The following is a 25,104-nucleotide window of genomic DNA, read 5'->3' as shown; positions in this document are numbered from 1 at the left end:
AAGAAGAAGGTGTGTGGACATCAGAAGATTGGTGAGAAACAGCTTCCGTGACTTTTTGTCAGGCAGTGGCGAGCTAAGACTTTCTTCCTCCTATGACTCTCTTCCTGAGGGCTACAAAGTATAGAACTTCTCCATCCCCGAGTCTGGCCCTCTGACTTGGGGGTCATGAAAGCCTCTTTTCCTCTGTCTTTGTGAGAGGTCAGGCATAATGTGTGGTTGGTTTTCAAAGAGAGGCAAAGTGACTCAGTGAGTTATAGCAGACAACATGTCATTAAGTATTACACAACACACATCGTGGATTCTGTGCTTGAGGATGTCAGAGCAGGAGACCCCATCTCCACTCTTGTCTCTGTGGTGATCTTGGCCAGATGGATGGGCTGCGCTTTTCCATCCATTGGGTGGGCTCAGTACTCTTGGGATGCAGAAGAGTATGACAGTATTCAGTCCAAATATGTGCTGGGTGTGAGATTTAACTTGATTCTGTATGCAAACCACATGCCAGGCTCTTGCCAAGAGCTTTCCTTCCCTTCTAACCCTTGCAGCATCCTTCTCAAATGGCTGTTGTGAGGAGGAAGTGGGTGATACCAGAAAGCATGGGCCGGTGAGTGACACACAGCATGTACCAAATAATGTTAGTTTTTTGTTATTATTATTATACCCACTTTATAGATGAGGAAACTGAGACTTAGAGCATTTGAGTTAATTGCTTAAAGTCACCCAACAGCTCCTGCTGTCAGATTCCAGCAAAGGTCTCTTTCTGCCCCTGCCCTGCCATCCTGCCTCCACAGCTGAGCTAATACAGTAGCCACTCACCATGTGTGGCTTTGGGGCACCTGAAATATGGCTGGGACTATTTGGGAAGGGACCTAAGAGGAAAATACCCATCAGATTTTGAAAAATTAAGGTGAAAAAACTAATGTGACATATCTCATTAATAATTTTTATATTGACTACGTGTTGAAATGATAATAATTTGGCAATATACGGTTAAGTAAAATATTTTAAAAAGATGAACTTCACTTGTTTCTTTTTACTTTTCCAGAGTGCTTAACAGACAACTCTAATTTCCATACATGGTTCCCATTTCTATTGAACTTCCATGCTCTACTGTCTTAGAAACAACTTGGAGGTTATTTCCTACCCCACTCACCGTCAAACCATGGAGACACCCTGAGAACTATTTGTCCTCAAGAATCTCTAAGGCACCCATTTGAAAAGACTGACGCAATGAATCAGGAAGATTCTGCAATGACAGGAGGGGACACACCAGAGAAGAAAAGCTGTGCAACTGTGACTCCACCAAGGTTTGCAGCTGGGGGAGAGAACCTGTGATCTGCCACCTGTGACCTACATAGCAATTACTGTACTGCATTCTTCCCTTTCTTGCCGGTGTTCTCAACAAGCTCCGAATTGGCTAAGCATCATCATCACCTTGTGACAGAAAAAGAAACTCGGGCTTTGAGAGCGTAAGTAACTGGTCTAACGTCTAAGGTTGCAATTCTTGAGGGAGCAGAGCTGAGCCCTGTGGATGGGTTCCATGGAATATCCAGGACCAGTCTCTTCATGTAGAGACGCATCACTGCTCTGGAAATCTACTGCTTCCCTGTTACCTTCATCTTCCCGTCATCCAGAATAATTATTTTGGCCCTTCTGCTTTCTCCTCAAAGCTTCAAATCTCCTCTCCCATCTCCACCCTGCTGATGCCTGTGCCTCATACTCCACCAAATCCACCCTCCTGTCTGCTCCTGCACCACTGCTCTCTGCCTCTGTCCCTATGAGCAGAGGACAAGCGCCCTGCCCAAGACATGTCCTCCACTGGTCCTCTGAATCCCACCCCCTCATTTTCTCAAGAACTCCCGTCCTTTACTTATCTCTTCTCTCTCCTGCAGCACCAATGTTCTCTCTCCACTCCATCATTCTCATCAGCAGCCCAATATGGTCTAGAACTTATTACTTTTTAAAAAATCTATCCTTCAAATCCACATCGTTCTTTAGTTCCCAATCAATTCCTTGGCTCTCTTTCACAGCACAACATCCTGACACAGTTGTGTATGTTTCTTCACCTTGTATTTCTCTGCAACTCACTCCAGAGTCTTTTGTCCCCACCATTCTATGGAGTGTGGCCTTGTCTAGCTCCACAGCCCTCAGGGATGCATTTCTCACCTGGACTTTGCACAGACTGTGGGCTTGCTCTGGACAGTTCTAAGTTCTGGTCTCCCGAGGAGAGTGACTCTGGCTCTAATACTCTTAGCAGAAGATACAGCAAGGGGATGGGAAAGGGATAAATGAGCTGAAACCAATTGGGTAACAGGAAATAGTGCTCCTTGTGCTTCTCAATGGCCCCAAGAAGATACCAATATGGCACTTGTTTTAACAGCATATGGGGAGTAGACTGGGTCATTTTGAAACTCAAGTATCTGATTATTTTCTTCAACCTCCACCCTCTGTGGGATGCCAAAGTTCAAGTCCCTCAACATCAGGGGTCAAGGCATCTGAGTAGTTCTTCAACAACTTCACCTTGACCCCTTGCAACATTCTCCACCTAAGATCTCTGCCTCCCATTGGGAGCATTCTCAAATCCATCCCTTTGCAGGACTCTAGGATCATTTTTTTTTTTCCTGAAGCAGACACATGACAAGTCTCTCTCTTGCTTTAAAGGCTTTTCATTTTCTGAAGGAGAAATTCCAAGTCCTTCTTGTAGGATTCAAGACCCACTAAGAGTTGACCCCTGCCACCCTCCAAAGAATCCTTGCTTATTGCTCTCTGCCTCACATCTGTGTTCCAATAACCTAAGGAAACCTATTTCTTGGCCCCTTTCCTGTGCATTTTCACTGCCCTCTGCCGGAAATGCAGTTTTCGTTCCCCTCTTTACCTAAGTCTCTAAGGCTCAGCCTAGATGTTACCTCCTCCAGGAAGTGACCCTAGACCCTGTTGTTCTGAGTCAGATGTTCCTTTTGGGGGATCACATAATGACCAAGGCATCTCTCTATCGCTACATATACCCCCACTCCTCTGTGACTAAGCACTGCACTCTCTATCTCTCCATTCAGTTGGTCAGCTTCTCCAGGGCAGAGCCCATGACTGATTAATCTCTGTGTCCCTAGGAGCCAGCAAGGGAACACTTCTTTGGAGGCTACACCTATATAATATCTACCACCCCTTATTCCTTGATAAGTGAACTGCATTTAATTCAGGTGGCAATGTACCTTCATCCCAAGCCAATCAAGACAACTTCATTAAAATTTTTTTTTTTTTTTGCCAAGGATTAGTTTAGAGATGGGTAAGTCATTCAGTTCTGCCAATGAAAGGTAAGAAGAGGTCCTGTAGAAACTCGAGAAAAGATTTCTTTCTCTTATGAAATGAGAGAGGCTTGTGAATGAGATCAATTTTTCTGCCCATCCTCATCCTTCTGGCTTGGGAGATTATGTGGATGTGCTGTCTGGAACAATGGCAGCCATCTTGTGGTCATGTTCAAGAAGCCCTTGGAAGAAAACCAATAAAATGGTGGAGTGGAAGGATTAAATTAAACTCAATTCTTGTTCAGACTCAGAACCTACTTCCTTTCAAATTTTTTTAAATAATAAATTTCCTCATAGTTTAAGTGATTCACAGGTTTGCTATAACATACACCTGCAAACATCATATTGGTACATTGATTTGGGATAAACAAAGAGAATAGTTGTGTTTATCTCTTTCTGTTGCATATTTGTTTTCTGGCTCTCCCCTTTTCTCCATGGTTATATCCACTGGGTTTGAGAATAACTCTATAGAACATTCTGATGGTTCTTAAAACCTCAGAAAGGGCCCATCTTCTCAGATCACTGGCCCAGAAATTATCTCCTTCAGGAGCAGAAGCTTAGCGAATTAATCTTGGTGACGATGTTAGGTGAAGGGTGGTCTCTGACACATCTCCCTTATCTCTCTCTGTCTTCCTAGTTACAGTTTCTTTTAGCACTACTGTAGTATAATAAGAAATATATTTGGTCTTTGTGCCTGGTTCCTGGCACAAGGCTCCTAAAACCCTTGAGATTTCCCCAGTGATAGAATTATCTTTTTTTATTGATAAGGAGCTCTTTTTGATCACACCAGAGTTTATGCTAATTAGGTGACTTAGGGTGGGGCCCCTAGAGAGCCTCAGAAAGACCAGGGGTTACAGCTTGGAATTTTCAGCCCCACATCCGGAACTTTGGGAAGGGGAGGTCATGGGGGCTGGAGATTAACCTCTATAAAATCTATAAAATTGAAAAATGAGACTTGGTAAGCTTCTGGGTTGGTGAAGACATCAAGGTGTTGGGAGGGTGGTGCAGCCAGGGAGGGCATGGAAGCTCTGTGCACACGCATTTCCCCACGTTGCCTTATGCCTTTCCTCCATTTGGCTGTTCTTGAGTTGTATCCTTCATACAGTAAGTGGTAAATGTAAGTAAATTGCCTTGCTTAGATCTGTGAGCCATTCTAGCAAATTATTGAACCTGAGGAGGGGGTCATGGGAACCCCTGATTTATAGCTGATCAGTCAGAAGTACAAGTGGCCACCTGGTACTGGCATGTGACATCTGAAGTGGGGGTAGTCTTGTGGGTGAGCCCTTTAACTTGTGGGATCTGATGCTTGCTCCAGATAGATAGTGTCAGAATTGAATTGAATTGAACAACCAGTTGGGGTCCACAAGGAATTGGAGAATTGCTTGGTGTAGAAAAAACCCACACATTTGGCGCCAGAATGTTGTGTGAGTAGAGAAGCAAGTTTTTGTTTAACCATCATCTCTGTTTTTCATTAAAACTGCCCCTCATTCTTCTCACCTCAGTAACTGTTTCTTTCATTTTCCTGAATCTCTAAAGTAGAAAGGGTGTGGACACCCAGATTCCTTGACCCTTGATATTCTAGGACTGAACTCCTGTCTCCCCCAGAAGGTTGGAGGTGAGGGGAATGTTCTGACGTTAAGTTTCTAAGGAGAGTATGCTGACAACATCTCCAGGGTGCTTTCTGGAAACTGCAAGAAGCTCTGAGTTTCTGTCACTTGATTGGTTCCAGCTCCATTGTCCCTCCCCCTTGTCCTTCAATAAAGCATTTGCAGAAGCCCTTCCAGCCTACATTCTCAACAAGAAGCCAGGAACCAGCCAGAGCAAAGGGATCTCAGCTGGTGGTAAGGTGGGGGCCTGACAATTTAAAAATTATTACTTGAACATCTCCTATGTGGCAGATGCCTCCTAAACTCTAGAGCTGGGCTATCCAACATAACATCCACTTGCCACATATGGTCATTGACCTGAGATGTGCTGCAAGCGTAAAATGCATTTAGTATGTTCAAAGACTTAGCAGGATAAAAGAACGTAAAATATCTCATTGATAATCTTATATTGGTTACATGTTCAAATAATATTCTTTTTGATATGTTAGGTTAAATAAAATATGTTATTAAAATTCATTAATATATTATTAAAATAATTTCTGTTACTTTGTAAAAGGAATTGTAAGTCACGTATGTGTAACTCACATATGCGGCTTGCACCGATGGCTCCCATTTATGTATTTATTGGACAGCATTACTCTAGGGATGTAGCACTGAAAGGACTTGGTAGTCTTGTGGAGCTTACATACTGGTGTGGAGGGTGTTAAGAATAGAAAATAAATGAGTGGATAAACAAACAAGAAAAGTATCTGGTGAGATCGGCTGTGCCTGGGGTAGCTGCTTTGCATTGTGGGTCAGGCAGGACCTCTCTGAGGATGAAATATCTAAGCTGAGATATGAATATTCAGAAAGAGCCAGATATGGGAAGCCTGAAAGGAAAGGCATTACAGGTAGAAGGAAAAGAGGATGCAAAGGCCCTGAGATGGCAGTGAGCTTGGCGTGTTCAAGGAATCGAAGGAATTCAGTGCGGATCGAGCACAGTGTGTGAGATGAGAGCGGATGTGTGAGGTGTGAGGGACAGGCTGGGCAGATCCAGGAGTGCTTGGTAAGCTTGAATTAGGAGTGTGGAAGCCACTGGAGGGTGGTGAGCAGAGTAATGTCATAATCTGATTTGTGTTTTTGAAACATCATTTGGTTTCTGTCCGAAAGGATTGGGAGGGGGGCAGCATCAGGAGCAGGAACAAGCTATTTGCAAGGTTATTGCAAATATGCAGGTCAGATGAGGCCATGGACAAGGGAGGTGGTGATGCACATGATAGATAGAATCAACAGACTTGGACTGGACTGGGTGGTGAGGGAAAGGGAAATCATGGGTGAGTTTTAGATTTGGAGATTTAACAACTGTGTATTTAAGCTCCAAATACATACAGACACAGGGAGAGAGGCAGACGTGGGAGGATGGAACAATTAAGAGTTTGGTTTGGGCAACGTTAGGTTTGGGGTGTCTCTGGGATTCCCATGGGGCGATGTCAAGAAGTCAGTTGGTTATACCAGGCTAGAGCTCTGGAGAGAAGCCTGGGCTGATGGTTTAGATCAGAAGTCATCAGTAAGATGTTACAAGCCATGAGACTGTATAGAGGATGGAGGGGGGCAGTGAAATTTGGAGGCAAAAATCTAGTAAACTGGACTGAAAAGAGGTGGCCAAGTGAGCTATAAAGGCAAGAAAAAGTGTGTTGTCCGTACATTTTATCATATCAAGGCATAAGAAAAATGTGTCTTAAGAAGAAGGAAGGGGTCAGATGGGTCCTATGTCACTGAGATATCAGGATAAGAACTGGAGTCAGCATAGAAGCCATGAGCATCCTTAAGGAGAGCACATTCCTGGAGTGCTGAGGATCAAAGTCAATTTGGAGTGTCTTTAGGAGAAAAATGTGAGGTGAGGAAGGGGAGACACTCCCTTGTAAAGTTTGGCAGAAAGAATTCTCTTGAAGAAATAGGGCTGAAGCTGGAACGGAATATGGGTCAAGGATGGTTTCTTTTTGAAAGTAGGGGATATGATCACGTTTATGTGACAGTAAGAATGATCTAGTGGAAAGAAAATCTTGGGAGGGTTTTGGCAGAAAAGAAAAGGGATGATGCAGGAGGAAAATTCCTGGGAAGGTGAGAGAGAGAGGGACCCAGAGCAAATATAGGGAGGAGGGTAGCCTTTGGAATGGACAAGAACTCTATTCCCTGCAACAGGTGCAGACAGATTGCAGGATTTGGGTGAGAGAAGGCTGAAAAGTGCACAACTAATTTTTACCGTTTTCTCATTAAAATATGAGGTAAAGGCATCAGCTGAGAGTCAGGTTGTGGGAAGGGGTGAGGAAGTCCGTGGAGAAAGCAGAACTGAAACCATTATTTCAAAGCATGGAAATGCTAATATGCTAGAGAAGAGGAGTCAGCTAACAAGTGCGGAGTTTCCATCTCAAATCTGTGGTCATAAATCCAGAACACCCCTTAATAATTGTGACATTGGGCCACCCACTTCCCCGGCCAGAGTTATGGTTTCCTCTTGTAATACACGATGATGATACTTATGCAAAAGCAAGGATGTTGTAATTAGAGATGATGAAATGTACAGTGACTAGTACATATTAGGGGCTCACCAAATAGCAGCCACCATAGTCCAGCCGAGTATTACCTGTGGTCATAGATTCTCTCCCACCCTGCAGTGAGGCTGGTCCCATAAATTTACAACTTTACCTCACTGGCCTTTCCCCAGCTGTCATTGCACAACCATCCTTCTTTGTTGTATTAACATTTTTAAAGGAACAATTTAGAGATTATTGAGAACATCGTATCTTCTGAGTGCTTTGTAGGGTGTTAATGGGTGGGTAGAGTGAACCAGACTCTCTTGAGGAAATATGCGGTGGGAGAGACTTAAAAGCACAATACTGGTGGAATCAGTCTGGTTGAACTCAAATTCTGGCTCTACCCCTTCCTCACCGGGGGCCTTAAACAATTAATGTAACCAGTTGAAGTCTTAATTTCCTCTTCTGTACAATGGTTATGCTAATTATATCTAATATTATTGTACATTTACAATGCCACAGAGTATGCTCGATGCTCTATAAATATTAACACATGCAATCCTCAGGAACCCTAGGAGATGAGTCATGATGAGGGTGGAAACAGAAGCTCTTGGCATATGGAAAAGATTCATGAGCAGTATCACTACTGTTATGAGCATTGTTCTTGACATGAACTTGAGCTTCCACAATGTCTGGCCCAGGGTTGAGCCCCAGGACATAGCATACAGTCAGGTGTGGATGCAGAGTTCTCATTTGTTAAAGACTCACTCAGTCCTGCCTAAAAGATTTCCATATCTGTTCTCACTAATCCTCACCTGAAAACCAGTCTTCATCACAAAATCACCCCCAGTCTGCAGTGGAAGAAACTGAAGTTTGCAGAGATGTTCACTGACAAAGAACTCATTGGGCAGGTGTCAGAGATGAGATGAGAATACAGACTGACCAAACTCCAGAGCTCAGCACTCCTTACACTGTAACAGGCACTCTCAACGGGGGGTGATTTTCCCCCAGGGGATGTTTGACAATGTCTGTAGACACTTTTGATTGTCACAACGGGCGGGAGGGGGTGCTACCGGCATCTGGTAGATAGAGACCAGGGATGTTGCTAAACATCCTACAATGTAAGGGGCAGTCCCCACAACAAAGAATGATGGAGCCCCAAATGTCAATGGTGCCGAGGTTGAGAAACCCTGCACTCCATCAAGCGACGTCCCATAGACGACTTGGGAGGAAGTGTCTGGTAAAGGCAAGAAGAAAAAAAGGAAGGGAGAAAGGTAAGGAGGGAGGGAGGAAAATCAACATCCTGGGAGATGTCATCTCCAGGTAATCTTGGGGGAACCCCTTGAAAATGCAGCACTTTAGAGAGGCAAAGACAGTGGCTCTGTAATTGGTGAAATCTGGTTTTCAAAGTTTGCTGCCTCCACTGACTGGCTGGGCATGATGTTGAACAAACTACTGAAACCCCGGGGCCATGGTTTCCCCTTGATGAAAGATGGATGATAATGGATATCCTGCAATATTATTACGAGCATTACATGTGAACAGTTGCTCAGTAACTTCTACTTCTCTTAAGGAGGCAGAATAGCCTAGTGTAAGATGATTCTCAAATTTTTGACTCCATAGAAAATCACCCTAGCTATTATGCAAAGAGATCCTAGGGTGGGGTTCATGAGTGTGCATTTTAACAGCCACCCTAGATGTTTTTGAGATAGCTACCACACCACAGCGTGAGGAAATTTGACCAGGTGGCATGGACATGGGGGTCACACAGACGTCTGGGTTGAATTTGGAGGCAATAGTTACAGATGTGACCTGGTCCAGAGGCAGACACTACAATCTTTTGGATTCTCATTCTTAAGAGCAAGGAAATCTATCACAGAGCTCCCAGGATATTTTCCCATGGTGTTATTGTCCAGGATTTAGTCATGTGCCCCCTGCTAAAACAAGCCCATGCAAAGCAAAGGGGATTCCAGTTACTAGTGAGACTAATGAGGATTTGCCTCCAAAGATGGAGCAAGGGACATCTTCCCTGAAGGGTGAGTAACTAAACCAAATTGTGGTTTGGTTAGCAGAGAAGAATGGGGGAATGGATATCGGGTGGGCAACCAGCAATGTTGTTCACAACCAGCAATGCACAGTTGTGTCATGGAGAAAAGACTTGGAAGTCAGATCAAACTGGATTGAAGTCCTTCCTCTGCCAGTTACTACTTAAGTGACCTCCGGCAGGTTTCATAACTGCTCTGAACAATATAACTAGAAATAAAAACTAGAAATAACAAACATTATAGACTTGTTATGTAGATCAAACTAGATCCCTATATACTGCAATTAACACAATGCATGGTCTCTAATAAGAACCCCACAAATATTATTAACAAAACTTATTACTCTCATACTCTTTATCCCACAGAATGCTAAAGATGTGCAATGGGTGAGAATTCTTTGCATCCCAAATATAGGAGAGGTCCATAAGAAGCAGAGACAATGAAAAACAGAGGGTTGAACACAGAGATAGGGCCCCTTTCACCGACTTCCTCCCTTCACAGAGTCCACAGGACATAACATATTACTACATATTACCAGTAACTGTTCAAGATCCTCTTCAACTTTAAACTCAAACCAAACTCTAAAACTTTAACTTAAAGACTAACCAAACAATAGGTCAAGGGTCCTCACAGAGGGGAGGGACAGGAGCTGGGAGTCTGGGAGAGCCTGGAGCCGAAGGAGGCTGCACGCTTGCCAGCATCTGTGCATTGAGTCATGGGTGGAAGAAGATGTGAACCTACTGACTCTGAGTCTAGTGCTTCCCTCACTCTGCTGAAGCTGCCTCTCATCAATTTCTGTTGTCTATACACCTTCAGTTCAGTATTCTGCTGGTGGACAGGATTTTTGTAATCCTCTTGGTTAAGTCATCAGCCTGATAGGCTGAATGCATATTAATAATTATGTGAAATGGAGAACTATCCTTTCCCTAAGGAACAGCCAAGGGAGTGCCAATTTTATAGTAGGACTGGCCACAGGTTCAGTAGAGTGGGCATTCTGGTTGGAGTGGGAGGTTGAATGGAAGCCAATGCTAGCCATGAATAGGGATGCTGTAAGAGGGTTCTACAGCTGAGAAATGGTCATTGTTGACATGTTTCAGGTGTGGGCAAGATGGAAACCAACTTCTCCTTCCCTCTGAATGGATCTGATGAGATGTTCTATGATCCTCCTGGCTACACCGTTGTGCTGATCATCTCGTTGGTGATACTTGGGATCACCTTTGTCCTCGGCATCCTGGGCAATGGGCTTGTGATCTGGGTGGCTGGATTCCGGATGGCACGCACAGTCACTACACTCTGTTACCTGAACCTGGCCATAGCCGACTTCTCTTTCACTGCTACTGTCCCGTTCCTCTTTGTCTCAATGGTCATGAGAGAGCAATGGCCTTTTGGCTGGTTCCTATGCAAGCTAGTTCACATCGTGGTGGACATCAACCTGTTTGGAAGTGTCTTCCTAATTGCTTTCATTGCCCTAGACCGCTGTATTTGTGTCCTGCATCCAATCTGGACCCAGAACCACCGCACTGTAGGTCTGGCTACAAAAGTGATCATTGCACCCTGGATTCTTGCTCTAGTCCTTACCTTGCAAGTTTTAATCTTTGTGACCACAATAAAGGATCCCACAGGGAATACATACTGTACTTTCAACTTTAGATCCTGGGGTAGCACCACTGATGAGAAGATCAAGGTGGCCATCACTGTGTTGACGGCCAGAGGGATCATCCGGTTTATCATTGGCTTCAGTATGCCAATGTCTATCGTTGCTATCTGCTATGGGCTCATTGCTGCCAGGATGCATAAAAAAAACATGATTAAATCCAGCCGTACCTTACGGGTCCTCACTGCTGTTGTGGCTTCCTTCTTTCTCTGTTGGTTCCCCTTTCAACTGATGGCCCTTCTGGACACAATCTGGATCAAGGAGATATATTTTGAAGGGAAGTACAAAATCGTTACTGTCCTGCTTATCCCAACAAGCTCCCTGGCCTTCTTCAACAGCTGCCTCAATCCAATACTCTATGTCTTCGTGGGTCAAGACTTCCGAAAGAGACTGATCCACTCCCTGCCTGCAAGTCTGGAGAGGGCCCTGAGCGAGGACTCAGCCCAGACTAGTGACACAACAACCAAATCTGCTTCACTTTCTGCAGAGGTCGAGTTAGAGGCAATGTGAGGAGGACTGGGGGACATTTTTGAGCTCTGCCTGCTCCTACTTTGCTCCCAGTTCCAGTTTCATCTTATCTTGGGTCGTCCTGAGCCACTCATCATGAAAAATACTTTGGTGCCCCCTTATTGGGGGCAGAAGGACATAAGGGTACCATTGGTGTCATTTTTGGTTTTTGGACCTCAGCTTAAACCCTGGGGTAAGTGGAGGTGGGAAAAGAGAACAAGAGAAAGAGTGATGGGGAATTTGTGAAGCTTAGATGGGAGAATCTATCAAGAGGAAAACTTTATTATTTCACCATTAAGTAAGATGTTTGCTGTAGGGTTTTTTTAAAGCTATTTTGCATCAGACTCCAGAAGTTTTCTATTCCTACTTTATTAAGAGTTTTCTTCTTTTTTAAATTATGAATGGCTATTGGACTGTATCTAATGCATTTTCTGCATATATTAAGATGATCATATTATCTTTATCCTTTACATCATCATAAGCTACTCTGATTAATTTTTTAATGTTAAACTATCCTGCATTCCTAGAATAAATCACACTTGGTCATGATGTAGTTTACATGTTTATAATTAATCTCACTAGATTGTTTAGAGTTTCCACATTTATTTTTATGTAAAGATGTGTCTGTTATTTTACTTTCCTCTAATGTCCTTGTCAGGTTTTACATCAAACTTATAATGGCCTCCTAAAAAGAGTTGGGAAGGGACTCCTCTGATTCTATTCTCTGGAGTTATATCTTTTATAAATGTTTAGAGAAATTGGCCACTGAAGCCAATGGAGTCTTAGGTTTTCTTTCTGGGAAGGCTTTTAATGACAGTTTCAATTTCTTTAATAGTTATTGGACTATTCGGATTTTCTATTTCCTCTTCTGTCTGTTTTGGTAAATGTGACTTTCAAGGAATTTAGCCATTTCACCCAAACTGTCACACTTACTGGCATAAAATACTATAGTAACTGTGGACAGCATGTGGTATGGTTTCCTTCACGTAATGACAATGTAAGCTGAGGGCAGGGATTTTGGTCTGCATTGTTCGCTGATGGACCTCCATAACTTATGTGTAAATAGTGCCTGATATGTGATAGAGTCTCAAGAAATAGTTATTGAATTAATGAATCAATAAACAATAGTATCACCCAGGTGTCACGTGAGAACCTTCAATGTCTGGTTAAAATTATCTCTGACCCTCGTATCATGCCTTGGGCCACGTCTGGTGAACTCTCACCCCTGTGCCCACAACTTTTACAAATTCCTATGTGGTTTACATTTTTATAAACACCTGTGGTTTTGAGTTTCTGCTGCAAGTAAAGTACTCTGGCTAACTGTTGCCTGATGACTTTGCTTTGAAATAAATCAGTCCTAAATAGCACTCAGCTTTTTTCCTTGTTTTCTGCAAATAATCACTCACAAATTGTCCTTCATTGTCTAACCATTTTCCTGATGCACTGGCAAAAGAAAGAACTCAAAATAAATATTCGTCTTGTTTTCAAAAGTCCTTAATCCACACCACTACTTTACTCAGTCATCCTTCTCCCTTTCCCTCGTGTTACTCTAAAGTTTTTGCAATTCCAGTGCAGTGCAGTTTACTCATTTCATTTACATTCTTGACTCTTAGAAATGCTTTTCAGTTCCCAAGAAATAATACTCTTTAATGCACAACTAAAGTGTGGCCATAGAAAATAAGGAACAAGTAAGAAATGCAGGAGGGCAAAGGCAGGTACCGTGAAGGATGGTGCACATTCTGTAGACAGAGAACCAGTGCTTCCAACTGGCTAATCAAGAAACTTCCTCCACTGCCAGGGCAGGCAATTCTTGTTATTCCTGCCCACTGGCCTTGGTTAACTGCAATAGAATATTGCTGGCTACATCCTTTTCTTTTCTTCAGTGAGAGTTTTCATTGTGGATGCCCAGTTCCCATTGCACCATTGTACATTGGGTCTCTGGGAGCTGAGGATTCTTTTAAGTTTATGGAATGCTTACCACAAAGAAACATTTCTAGACCTGAGTGAGTCAAAAACTCCAAAATAAAACTTTGGGGCTGTCAACATTGGGAAGGATGGGATGACTTCTCTTTGGGGAGAAGAGTATACAGGGATGCTGAGTAGAGAAAGGGGTAGGATGTGGGAGAGACTGTCAGCTTCCTATACAATGTTCATCCCCCGTCTTCATTAACAGAAGTGGGTGGAAACTCATCCACCTAAAACAATACTTTTCTCAGACATCCTTCCAGCTAGATGTGAGTAAATTCTGCGCAATAAGATGCGATGTTTGTATCACATCAGTACATGAAGAGCTTCCTCATTCTTTTTAATACTTGCATTATATTCCATTGGGTGGATATAAGCAAGTTTATTTAATGAGTCACATAATAATGAACATTTAAATTGTTTCTAATCTTGTGCTGTTACCAAGAATGCATAACTGTGCACACACATGTTCCTTTGTGTGTGTGTGGGTTTATCTGGAGGGTAAAGGAAAAGATGACATAATTTAGTTGACTTCCCTGCTCTTATCTATTGCTAGTGTTATAAGGCCCAGTGCTAATCTCTCTTAGGAAGACAACTTCTCTTGGTATATATATAGAAGGCTGATTAGGCTGAGGAAAGATCAATCCAATTAAGAAATTACTCTAAGTTTGTTTGGGTGTAATAGGTGCATTGGGGCTATTGTTTTTAAAATCCTTATCTGTTAGAGATGCAGACAGAAGCAATTTATGATAGAATGTTTGAAACTTGTCTAAAACATTCCAGAGCAGAAAAAAGAAAGGGGAAGAAAAATGCCAAATGATTGGAAAAAATATTTATAATTAGTGAAGCTGGTGATTCATTATACTATCTTCATTGCTTTCGTGTATATTTGAAATTCCTGTTAAGACTTTTTTTTAAGACTCTCTTATACCCAGCAACCCCACATACCCTCCATTATAAGTATTCATGTTAAACAGCATACGTGTTCACGAATGTTCATTGCAGAATTATTCATGGTAGGCCAAAACTGTAAAGAACCCCAAAATTCATCAATAATACAATGAACAAATGGTAGGGTATTCAGAGAGTAAATTATTATTCAGCAATAAACTTAAAAAAAAATGCATCTCCATAGATGAATCTCAGATACCATGTTGAGAAAATAAAAGAAGACATAGAGTATGTACAACATGATTCCATTTACATTAAAAATAATTTTGATTAACAAAATTAAACTACAGTTTAGGGATACATAACTATGTGGTAAAAGTATAAAGGAAAGTGATGAATTGATTACCATAAGAGTCAAGACAGTAGTTACAGTTAGAAGGAGGGAGAGAAGATGTTGAGGAAAGAGTATGCTGTGACTGGTGGTTTCTGGAATGCTGACAGTGATCTATGTCTTGACTTGCTGGGGGTACACGGGTGTTTCTTTAATAAAAATGTATTAATCTTCATGTTTATCTTTTATTCATTTTTTCCCCCTTAGGTCTGTTATAGTCCACATTTTAAAAGTTAAAACAAAATATCCATCAAATTCAGGTCCCTTTTCCTTTATACCAGGAAAGATTCATCACTTCTGTATTTAGGCTGCTTGAAGTAGGGTGACCCATTCATACAGGCACTGCAATTCTCTAAATCTGGACTTAATCTATTAGATTATAAATCTGCTTATGAAAACTAACTCACTGGAAATGGAGCTCCACCTTGTGGTTGCCACAGCACACAGCAGGGAAAGGGAAGTTGCTTCATCCTCAGCTCTAGGACCTCACTGGGAGAGAACCCCTAGGAGCTTGGTTATTTTCTGTGAGTGCCCCCAAAGTGAATGTCTAAGTGCATCTGAACAACAAACTTTGCTTTTTAAATCCAGGAAGTCCCCTTCATTCCAGAATGTACATTCAGAGCTGGGAGGGTCTATAGGTCTCTCCTATATCTATCCCCTCTGGCAGTTCCCCCTGCCACTAGATAAAAGAAAATCTGTGTAAATGTTTCAGAATCTTGGGACAGTGTGGATTGTTCAACTGGGTTTTTTTCCTTACATTCCCATCTCACTCCTCTCCCAGCTCCAAAGACCATCTAGGTAACTGTTTCCTAAATGGTGATCTACAACTGATATTTCATCAGAATCACCTGGGGAGTTTTTTAAATACAGGTTCAGTCACTGCAGCACCAAGACATCTGATTAATAAAGGCTGGTGCAGAATCAGGAATCTGTATTTATTAACAAAGCTCCCTGGTATTTGTGATGTGCAGATTCCTCTGATTATTAACAGTTGAATAAATGCTCTCTTTACAAGAGAACAGAATGAGAACTAACATTAGATCTTGGAAACACAGACATATCTTTATAGTCCCCACCCAAGAACAAATGCTCTTCTTCCTTATGGGGCTGGTGAGGCAGCCACTGGGAGGGCACTTCTGTGAACAGAAGTGCAGTTAGCAAAGTAAATCTTGACAGAAAGGGTGTTGTCCCCAACATCTTGTTGAAGGCCCTCTGGAGCTGCTCTGGTCTTGAAGTGGCAGATGTGGGCAAGGTAAGCTGTCAAGATTCTGTTCTTCTGAAAGGGGAGGTTCTCAGAACAGTTAACAGAATTACTGATTAATCAGAAAGATGTCTTCCCCACCCTTTCCACCTCCAAATTCTCTGCCTCCATAATCTTGTGAGCCAATACCTTATAATAAATCACACATACCTGCCCACCTCCATTGGTTCTGTTTCTCTGGAGAAACCTAATATATTAAAGAAGTACTGTTAATTTTGTTGGGTACAATGGTATCATGGCTACAGTCTTTTTAAATCCTTATCTGTTACAGATACATATTAAATATTTAAGAGGGAAATGATATGACACATGATATTTGATTAGAAATATTCCTGGGGAGAAAAGGAAAGAAAGGCAATCAATGAGAGATCAACAAAATGTTTTAAACTTTTGAAGCTTTCTACTCTTGCATACGTTTCTATTTTCTATTTTAAAGTCTTTTTAAAATCACTCTATGACCCAACAAATCCACTCCTAGATACACACCCTACCAAAAAATGTGTGCTTATGAACACTAAGATATATAACACGTGAGAAAAAGCCACAGTGGTACAGAGCATGCCCTAGATGATAAAATATTTATATATTTGACAATAGCCCCAAACTGGAAACAAACCAAATGTCCATCAAAAGTAGGATAAGCAACTGCAGTATATTTCTTTTTTTTTTAAAGATTTTATTTACTTATTTTTCCCCCAAAGCCCCAGTAGATAGTTGTCTGTCATAGCTGCACATCCTTCTAGTTGCTGTATGCGGGACGCGGCCTCAGCATGGCCGGAGAAGCGGTGCGTCAGTGCACGCCCAGGATCCGAACCCGGGCCGCCAGCAGCGGAGCGCTCGCACTTAACCGCTAAGCCACGGGGCCGGCCCTGCAGTACATTTCTAAAATAAATTATTATACAGCAATAAAAGTGATTGAACTAGCTACACAACATGGATGAATCCTAAGGTCATCAAATTAAATGAGAAAGTCATGTATATCAGAATACACATGTTATATTCCATTTACATGAAGTTTCCTAAAAGGGAAAATTAAACTATACTCCTTAGGTGTGCAGAATTAGGTATCAAAGATATTTTTAGAAAGCAAGGAATTCATCACATAAACGCCAAGAGAGTGATCACAGCTCAGGGAAGAGAGCAGATTTGATCTGTAAAGTATCTGAAAAGTATACCTGGTTGGCTGGCAGGCTTCTGAGGTTCTAGTAAGTGTCTATTTCTTGATTTGTGTGAGGGCACACAGGTATCTGTTTTACAAGAATGGGTTAAGCTGTACATTTAAGTTTTATGCAATTTTCTGTATATATGTTGTTTCACAATGAAAGGGTTATTATTATTTTTTTAAATCAACCTATCTTGTGTACCCTGCCCTTTATACTAAAGAAACCTCATGATTCCTTGAGCCCAGACTGCCTGAACTAGGGCAGCCCAGTCCTATTGGAGCTGTGGTTTCTCACACTGGGCTTCCTGGGGAGAAATCTGAGGGATCAAACAACAGCAGAATAAAACATCTATGGTTTGACCTGATGCTGATGCCACTCAGGTTTTCTTTACTTGTCCTGAGGATGAATGAAAACTCAAGTTAGAACACAATTTCCACCTCGTGATTGCTCAGAGTTGACCCACAATGAAGGAAGCTGAAGTTTTGCTAAATCTCACTTCTTCATCCTTACTAGGAGAGCCCATTAGGAGAACTTGCTTACTTCCCGATCAGCTTCTCTAGTGGGTTTTCTGGGGCCCCCTGAATGAAGAACCTTCCAAGAAATCCAGGATATCCTCATCCACCCAGAATGTAATTTCCAGAGACTGGCCCTCACCTCACCCCTCTGTTACAAGATAGAAGAAAATAGGTTATAAATGTTTGGCAATCTTGGGACACTCTTTTTGTTCAACTGTGTCCCCTCTCATTCCCACCTCCCTCTCCCACCTCCAAATACCATCTGTGGCAGTGTGTCCATAAACTTTACCTCTAGTGTGGCCACAACAGAATTACGTAGGGAGGGGTTTAAAAATACGGACTAAACTACATATTCTGAAAAAGCTCCCCAGCTTCTAAATATTTACCTGAGAGAAACAAAAATGTATTTCAAGAAAAAGATTTCCAGAAGGTTCATAGTAGCTTTATTCATAATGGCCCCAAACTGGAAAAAGTCTGGGAGTCCATCAAGCCGAGTGTAGGTAAACTATGATATGTTCGTTTATGTTTTCTGCAATTTTCTGTGTGTTATACCTCACAATAAAAATTGTTAAAGAGGAGGATATCAGCAACATGGCAGAGTGAGCTGTTCCCTCTGTCTCTCCCTCTTTGAACTATAACTGAATGGACATTCATTGATCAGTGGAGGACACTTACACAGCACATCAGGACACCTAAGAGACCCATACAGCTAAACATCTGAAGGTGGATGGACTACTCCTGGGGAGGTGGTGGAAATAGATGAGCACTCACCAGCCCCCTGGCAGGTCTGTACACACGTCTGACTGTTCTCCTGGCTGGAGTGCCCATAGTACAGCTGTGGCCCCGAGGGTGAGAGTGTGCCTCGACACAACTGGGGGAACAGGTGACAGCAGCCCTGAGCCCCTGCGTGATTGTTTTCCCATCTGGTGGGGGAGTCCCCAGTGCTGCTGCAGTCCCCAGGGAGCAGACCAGGCTCGGATCCAGTTGGGAGGCCCCACCCACCAAGCACAACAGCTGGGATGACCTAGGAGGGGATGGTGGTGGATCTGCGTGCCAAGATGAACAAGTTCCCAGCTGCCGCAAATGCCCATAGTATTGCTGCAGCCCCAAAGGGGAAAGCATGTCTCGGTGGGACTGTGGGAGTAGGTGGTGGCAGCCCTGAGCCCCCACATGATCACTTTCCCATTCCACCATTTGGTGGAAGAGCCCACAGGGCTGCTGCGGCCCTAAGGAGTGGCCCAAGCTCAGACAGGCACAGCTGACAGGGATCATGGTGGGCTCAGAATACACAGCTCCTGCCCTCCCTGCCCAGTGGTGGCAGGTGGAATCTGCAATGAGATATTATCACTATGTGAAGGCACAAATGCACTCCATCAAATAGCATGAAAAAATGTATTAATACTCCAGACTACAAGTAAAAAGACCAACATCTAGAAATCAATCCTGGAGGCACAGAAATCTATAATCTAAATGACAGAGAATTCAAAGTAGCTATCATAAAAAAACTCAATGAGTTACAAAAGAACTCAGATAGACAGTTCAAGGAAATCAGGAACAAAATTAATGAACAGAGGGAATTCTTCATGAAAGAGATTGAAACTATAAAGAAAAACAAATTAGAAATGTTGGAGATGAAAAACACAGTGAATGAGATGAAAAATCCGGAGTACTTAAATAACAGAGCTGATATTATGGAGGATAGAATTGGAAATTTAAAGGATAAGAATATAGAAATGCTTCAGATGGAGGAGGAGAGAGAACTAAGACTAAAAAGAAATGAAGAAATTCTCTGAAAAATATCCGACTCAATTAGAAAATGTAACATAAGGATTATAGGTATTCCAGAGGGAGAAGAGTGGGAGAAAGGATCAGAGAGCTTATCCAAAGAAATAATAGCTGAGAACTTCCCAATCCTAGGGAAGGAGGTGGAATTACAGTAAAAGAAGCTAATAGAACTCCTAATTACATCAATGTAAAAAGACTTTCTCCAAGCTATATATTAGAAAAACTGGCAAAAGTCAATGACAAAGAAAAAATATTAAAGGAAGCAAGGTGGAAGAAAATAACCTACAAAGGAACCCCTATCGGGCTTTCAGTGGATTTCTCAGCAGAAACCTTATAGGTTAGGAGAGAGTGGAACGATATAGTCAAAATTCTGAAAGACAAAAATTTTCAGCCAAGAATACTCTATCCAGTGAAAATATCTTTCAAATATGATGGAGAAATAAAAACTTTCTTAGATAAACAAAAGCTGATGGAGTTCATTCCCACAAGACCCCCTCCTACAAGATATGATCAAGAAGGCCCTCATACCTGAAAAAAAAGAAAGGGTTTATAAAGCCTTGAGCAAGGAGATAAACAGGTAGACAAAATCAGAAAATTGCAACTCTTTATCAGAACAGATTAGCAAACACTTAGTTATAACATTAAAGATAAAGGGAAGGAAAATGTCAAGAATAAATATAATCACTTCATTTTAACAACAAACTCACAACACAAAATGGAATAAGTTGTGACAACAATAACTTAGAAGGGGAAGAAGAAAGGGATGGAAACTACTAGACTAAGGGAAGAAGAGGCTATCAGAAAATGGACTATCTCATCTATGAGATTTTTTAAACAAATTTCATGGTAACCACTAAACAAATAATCAGAACAGAGACACAAATGATAAATAAAGAGAAAACTGAGAAAACCATCATAAAGAGCCACTAAACTGAACTGGCAGTCCGAAATACATGGGATGAGAAACAAGGGGAATACAGAACAACTGAAAAACAAGCAATAAAATAGCAGCATTAAGCCCTCATATATCAATAATCACTCTAAATGTAATTATCTAATCTAAATGGATTGAATTCTCCAATCAAAAGACACAGCATGGCAGAATGGATTAAAAATATGCTGCCTCCAGGAAATGCACCTCAGCTCTAAAGACAAACATAGGCTCAGAGTGAAAGGATGGAAGAAAATACTCCAAGCTAATGGCAAACAAAAGAAAGCAGGTGTTGCCATACTTATATCAGACAAAGTAGACTTCAAGATAAAACAAGCAATGAGAGACAAAGAGGGGCAATATATAATGATAAAAGGGACACTCCACCAAGAAGACATAACACATAAATACATATGCACCCAACACAGGAGCACCAAAATATATACAGCAACTATTAACAAACCTAAAAGGAGATATTGACAACAACACAATAATAGTAGGGGACCGTAAAACCTCACTTACTTCAATGGATAGATCATCCAGACAGAAAGTCAACAAGGAAATAGTGGAATTAAATGGAAAACTAGACTATATGGACTTAATAGACATATATAGAACACTCCATCCAAAACCAGCAGAATACACATTCTTCTGAAGTGCACATGGAACATTCTCAAGGATAGACCATATATTGGGAAATAATGCAAGCCTCAATAAATTTAGGAGGATTGAAATCATATCAAGCATCTTTTCAAAGCATAATGCTATGAAACTAGAAATCAACTGCAAGAAAAAATCTGTGAAAGTGACAAACATGTGGAGACTAAACAACATGCTACTGAACAACTAATGGATCATTGAAGAAATTAAAGGAGAAATCAAAGAATATCTGGTGACAAATGAAAATGAAAATACACCATACCAACTCATATGGGATGCAGCAAAAGCAGTCCTAAGAGGGAAATTCATAGCAATAAAGGCCCACCTTAACAAACAAGAAAAATCTCAAATAAGCAATCGTAAATGACACCTAGCAGAATTAGAAAAAGAAGAACAAACAAAGCCCAAAGTCAGCAGAAGGAGGGAAATTATAAAAATTAGAGCAGAAATAAATAAAATTGAAACCAAAAGAAAACATTAAAAAGGATCAATGAAACTAAGAGCTGGTTCTTTGAGAAGATAAACAAAAGTGACAAACCCTTAGCCAGAGTCACTAAGAAAAAAAGAGAGAAGGCTCAAATAAATAAAATTAGAAATGAAAGAGGAGGGGGTCCAGCCTGGTGGCATAGCGGTTAAGTGCACACACTCCGCTGCAGCGGCCCAGGGTTCGGACCCTGGGCATGCACCGACAGACCACTTGCCAGGCCATGCTGTGGTGGTGTCCCATATAAAGCGGAGGAAGATGGGTGTGGATGTTAGCCTGGGGCCAGTCATCCTCAGCAAAAAGAGGAGGATTGTCAACAGATGTTAGCTCAGAGCTAATCTTCTTCACCAAAAAGAAAAAGAAAAAGAAATGAAAGAGGAGAAATTACAACCTATACCACAGAAAGACAAAGGATTATAAGAGAATACTATGAAAAACTGTATGCCAACAAATTGGACAATCTAGAAAAAATGGATAAATTCTTAGACTCATACAACCACTCAAAACTGAACCAAGAAGAAATAGAGAATCTGAATAGACCAATCACAAGTAAAGAGATTGAGACAGTAATCAAAAACCTCCCCCCCACAAAAAAAATCCAAGACCTGATGGCTTCTCTGGAGAATTCTACCAAACATTCAAAGAAGATTTAAGACCTATCCTTCTCAAACTATTCCAAAAAATTGAAGAAGACAGAACACTTCCCAACACATTTTACAAGGAAACATCACCTTGATCCCAAAGCCAGATAAGGACAACACAAAGAAGGAAAACTACAGGCCAATATAGCTGATGAACACAGACACAAAAATCCTCAGCGAAATATTGGTAAACTGAATACAGCAATACATTAAAAGGATCATACACCATGATCAAGTGGTATTTATACCAGAGAGGCAGGGATGGTTTAACATCCACAAGTCAATCAATGTGATACATCATATTAACAAAATAAGGAATAAAACCCACATTATTGGGCTGGCCCCGTGGCTTAGCGGTTAAGTGTGCACGCTCCGCTACTGGCGGCCCGGGTTCGGATCCTGGGCGTGCACCGACGCACCGCTTCTCCGGCCATGCTGAGGCCAGGTCCCACATACAGCAACTAGAAGGATGTGCAACTATGACATACAACTATCTACTGGGGCTTTGGGGAGAAAAAAGGAGGGGGATTGGCAATAGATGTTAGCTCAGAGCCGGTCTTCCTCAGCAAAAAGAGGAGGATTAGCACGGATGTTAGCTCAGAGCTGATCTTCCTCACAGAAAAAAAAAAAAACACATTATCATCTCAATAGACCCTGAGAAAGCATTTGACAAGATTCAACATCCATTTGTGATAAAAATTCTCAAAAAAAAATGGGTATAGAAGGAAAGTACCTCAACATAATAAAGGCCACATATGACAAATCCACAGCCAACATCATTCTCAATGGGGAAAAACTGAAAGCCATCCCTCTGAGAACAGGAACAAGACAAGGGTGCCCACTCTCACCACTCTTATTCAACAAAGTATTGGAGATTTTGGTCAGAGCAATTAGGTAAGAAAAAGAAATAAAAGGAAGACAAATTGGCAAGGAAAAAGTGAAACTCTCACTGTTTGCAGATGACATGATTTTATATATAGAAAACCCTAAAGAATCCATTGGAAAACTATTAGAAATAATCAACAACTACAGTAAAGTTGCAGGGTACAAAATCAACTTACAAATATCAGTTGTATTTCTATACTCTAATAATGAACTAACATGAAGAGAACTCAAGAACACAATCCCATTTACAATCACAACAAAAAGAATAAAATATCTAGGAATAAGTTTAACCAAGGAGGTGAAAGACCTATATACTGAAAACTACAAGATATTATTGAAAGAAATCAATGATGACATAAAGAAACAGAAAGATATTCCACGCACATGGACTGGAAGAATAAACAAAGTTAAAATGTCCATACTGCCTAAAGCAATCTACAGATTCAATGCAATCCCAATCAGAATCCCAATGATATTCTTCAAGGAAATAGAACAAAGAAACTTAAAATTCATACACGGCAACAAAAGACCCCAAATAACTAAAGCAATCCTGAGAAAAAAGAACAAAGCTGGAGGCATCACAATCTCTGACTTCAAAATATGCCACAAAGCTATAGTAATCAAAACAGCAAGGTACTGGTTAAAAAAAAGACACACAGATCAATGGAACAGAATTGAAAGCACAGAACTAAAACCACACATCCACGGGCAGCTAACCTTTGACAAGGGAGCCAAGAACATACAATGGAGACAGGAAAGTCTCTTCAATAATTGGTGTTGGGAAAACTGGACAGCCACATGCAAAAGAATGAAAGTAGACCATTATCTTTGACTATACATAAAAATTAATTCAAAATCCATTAAAGACTTGACGGTAAGACGTGAAACCACAAAAATCCTAGAAGAAAATATGGGCAGTACACTCCTTGACATCGATCTTAGAAGGATTTTTTCGAATTCCATGTCTACTCCGGCAAGGGAAAAAAAGAAAAAATAAACGGAACTTTGCCAGACTACAGAGCTTCTGCAAAGCACAGGAAACCATCAACAAAATGAAAAGACAAACCAACTGGGAGAAAATATTTGCTATAAATTGGAAGTATCCAGGACCCCCCTCTTCAAGTTGGGTTAATTTGCTAGAGTGGCTCACAGAACTCAGGAAGACAGTTTACTTACTAGATTACTGGTTTATTGTAAAAGGATATAACTCAGACACAGCCAGATGGAAGACACGTATAGGGCATGGTATGTGAGAACGGGTGTAAGGCTTCCATGTCCTCTCCGGGAGCGCCATTCTCCTCAAATTTCCACATGTTCATCCACCTGGAAGCTCTCTGAACCCTGTCCTTTTGTATTTTTATGGGTTTTACTCAGGCATGATTGATGAAATCATGGCCATTGGTGATTGACTCAACCTCCAGCCCCTTTCTCCTCCCCAGAGGTAGAGGTGGGGCTGGGGTGGAGGGGCGGGACTGAAAGTTCCAACCCTCTCATCATGTGGTTGATTGCCCTGGCTTTCCAAAAGTCACCTTATTAACATAAATTCTGGTGTGGTTGAAAAGGGCTTGTTATAATTAAAAGGAACAACCACATCCCCGCCAAGATGGCACTGCTCGCTGTGAGGCGTCCCTAATTTGCGTATACAAATGTGTGTACAAAGCGGCACACCGACTAGGTAGGTATGGGCCGCGTCTCCTGAGCAAGCGTAAGGGCCTTTGCTGGCTGCGAGGCGTGGCCCTGGGGTGAGTTTTCAGGGAGAAGCGTGATAGAGGGCGGGGGACACAGAGTGCTTGTTGGTCTCTGTACGGCGCATGTTTCAAGATGGCCGCTCCCATTGTGACGCTGCTAGATGGGGGCGGCCATGTTACTCACCAAGCAGCAAGGGCTCAGAATCCGGGTCTTTGGAA

At 41.7% G+C, this 25,104-nt stretch overlaps 1 protein-coding gene across 3 annotated transcripts; it reads left to right on the top strand.

Moving 5' to 3' along the window:
* The first annotated feature begins 1,331 nt into the window (after window positions 1-1,331).
* On the top strand, window positions 1,332-12,769 carry FPR2 (formyl peptide receptor 2). 3 transcript variants are annotated; one of them, XM_058530067.1, is made up of 2 exons: window positions 1,332-1,466; window positions 10,562-12,769. In XM_058530067.1, exon 2 carries the CDS (start codon window positions 10,573-10,575, stop codon window positions 11,626-11,628), a length of 1,056 nt encoding a protein of 351 aa, XP_058386050.1. In that variant the 5' UTR covers window positions 1,332-1,466; window positions 10,562-10,572; the 3' UTR covers window positions 11,629-12,769. The 3 variants fall into 3 exon arrangements, with proteins under 3 accessions (XP_058386050.1, XP_058386048.1, XP_058386049.1); XM_058530065.1 differs by lacking the exon at window positions 1,332-1,466 and adding an exon at window positions 5,094-5,145; XM_058530066.1 differs by lacking the exon at window positions 1,332-1,466 and adding an exon at window positions 5,100-5,140.
* The last annotated feature ends 12,335 nt before the right edge of the window (window positions 12,770-25,104 follow it).

Source organism: Diceros bicornis, chromosome 34 (assembly GCF_020826845.1).
Source record: "Diceros bicornis minor isolate mBicDic1 chromosome 34, mDicBic1.mat.cur, whole genome shotgun sequence".
Lineage (NCBI taxonomy): Eukaryota > Metazoa > Chordata > Mammalia > Perissodactyla > Rhinocerotidae > Diceros > Diceros bicornis.
Note: the sequence above shows the minus strand (reverse complement) of the source record. Positions and strands in the feature narration are given on the sequence as shown.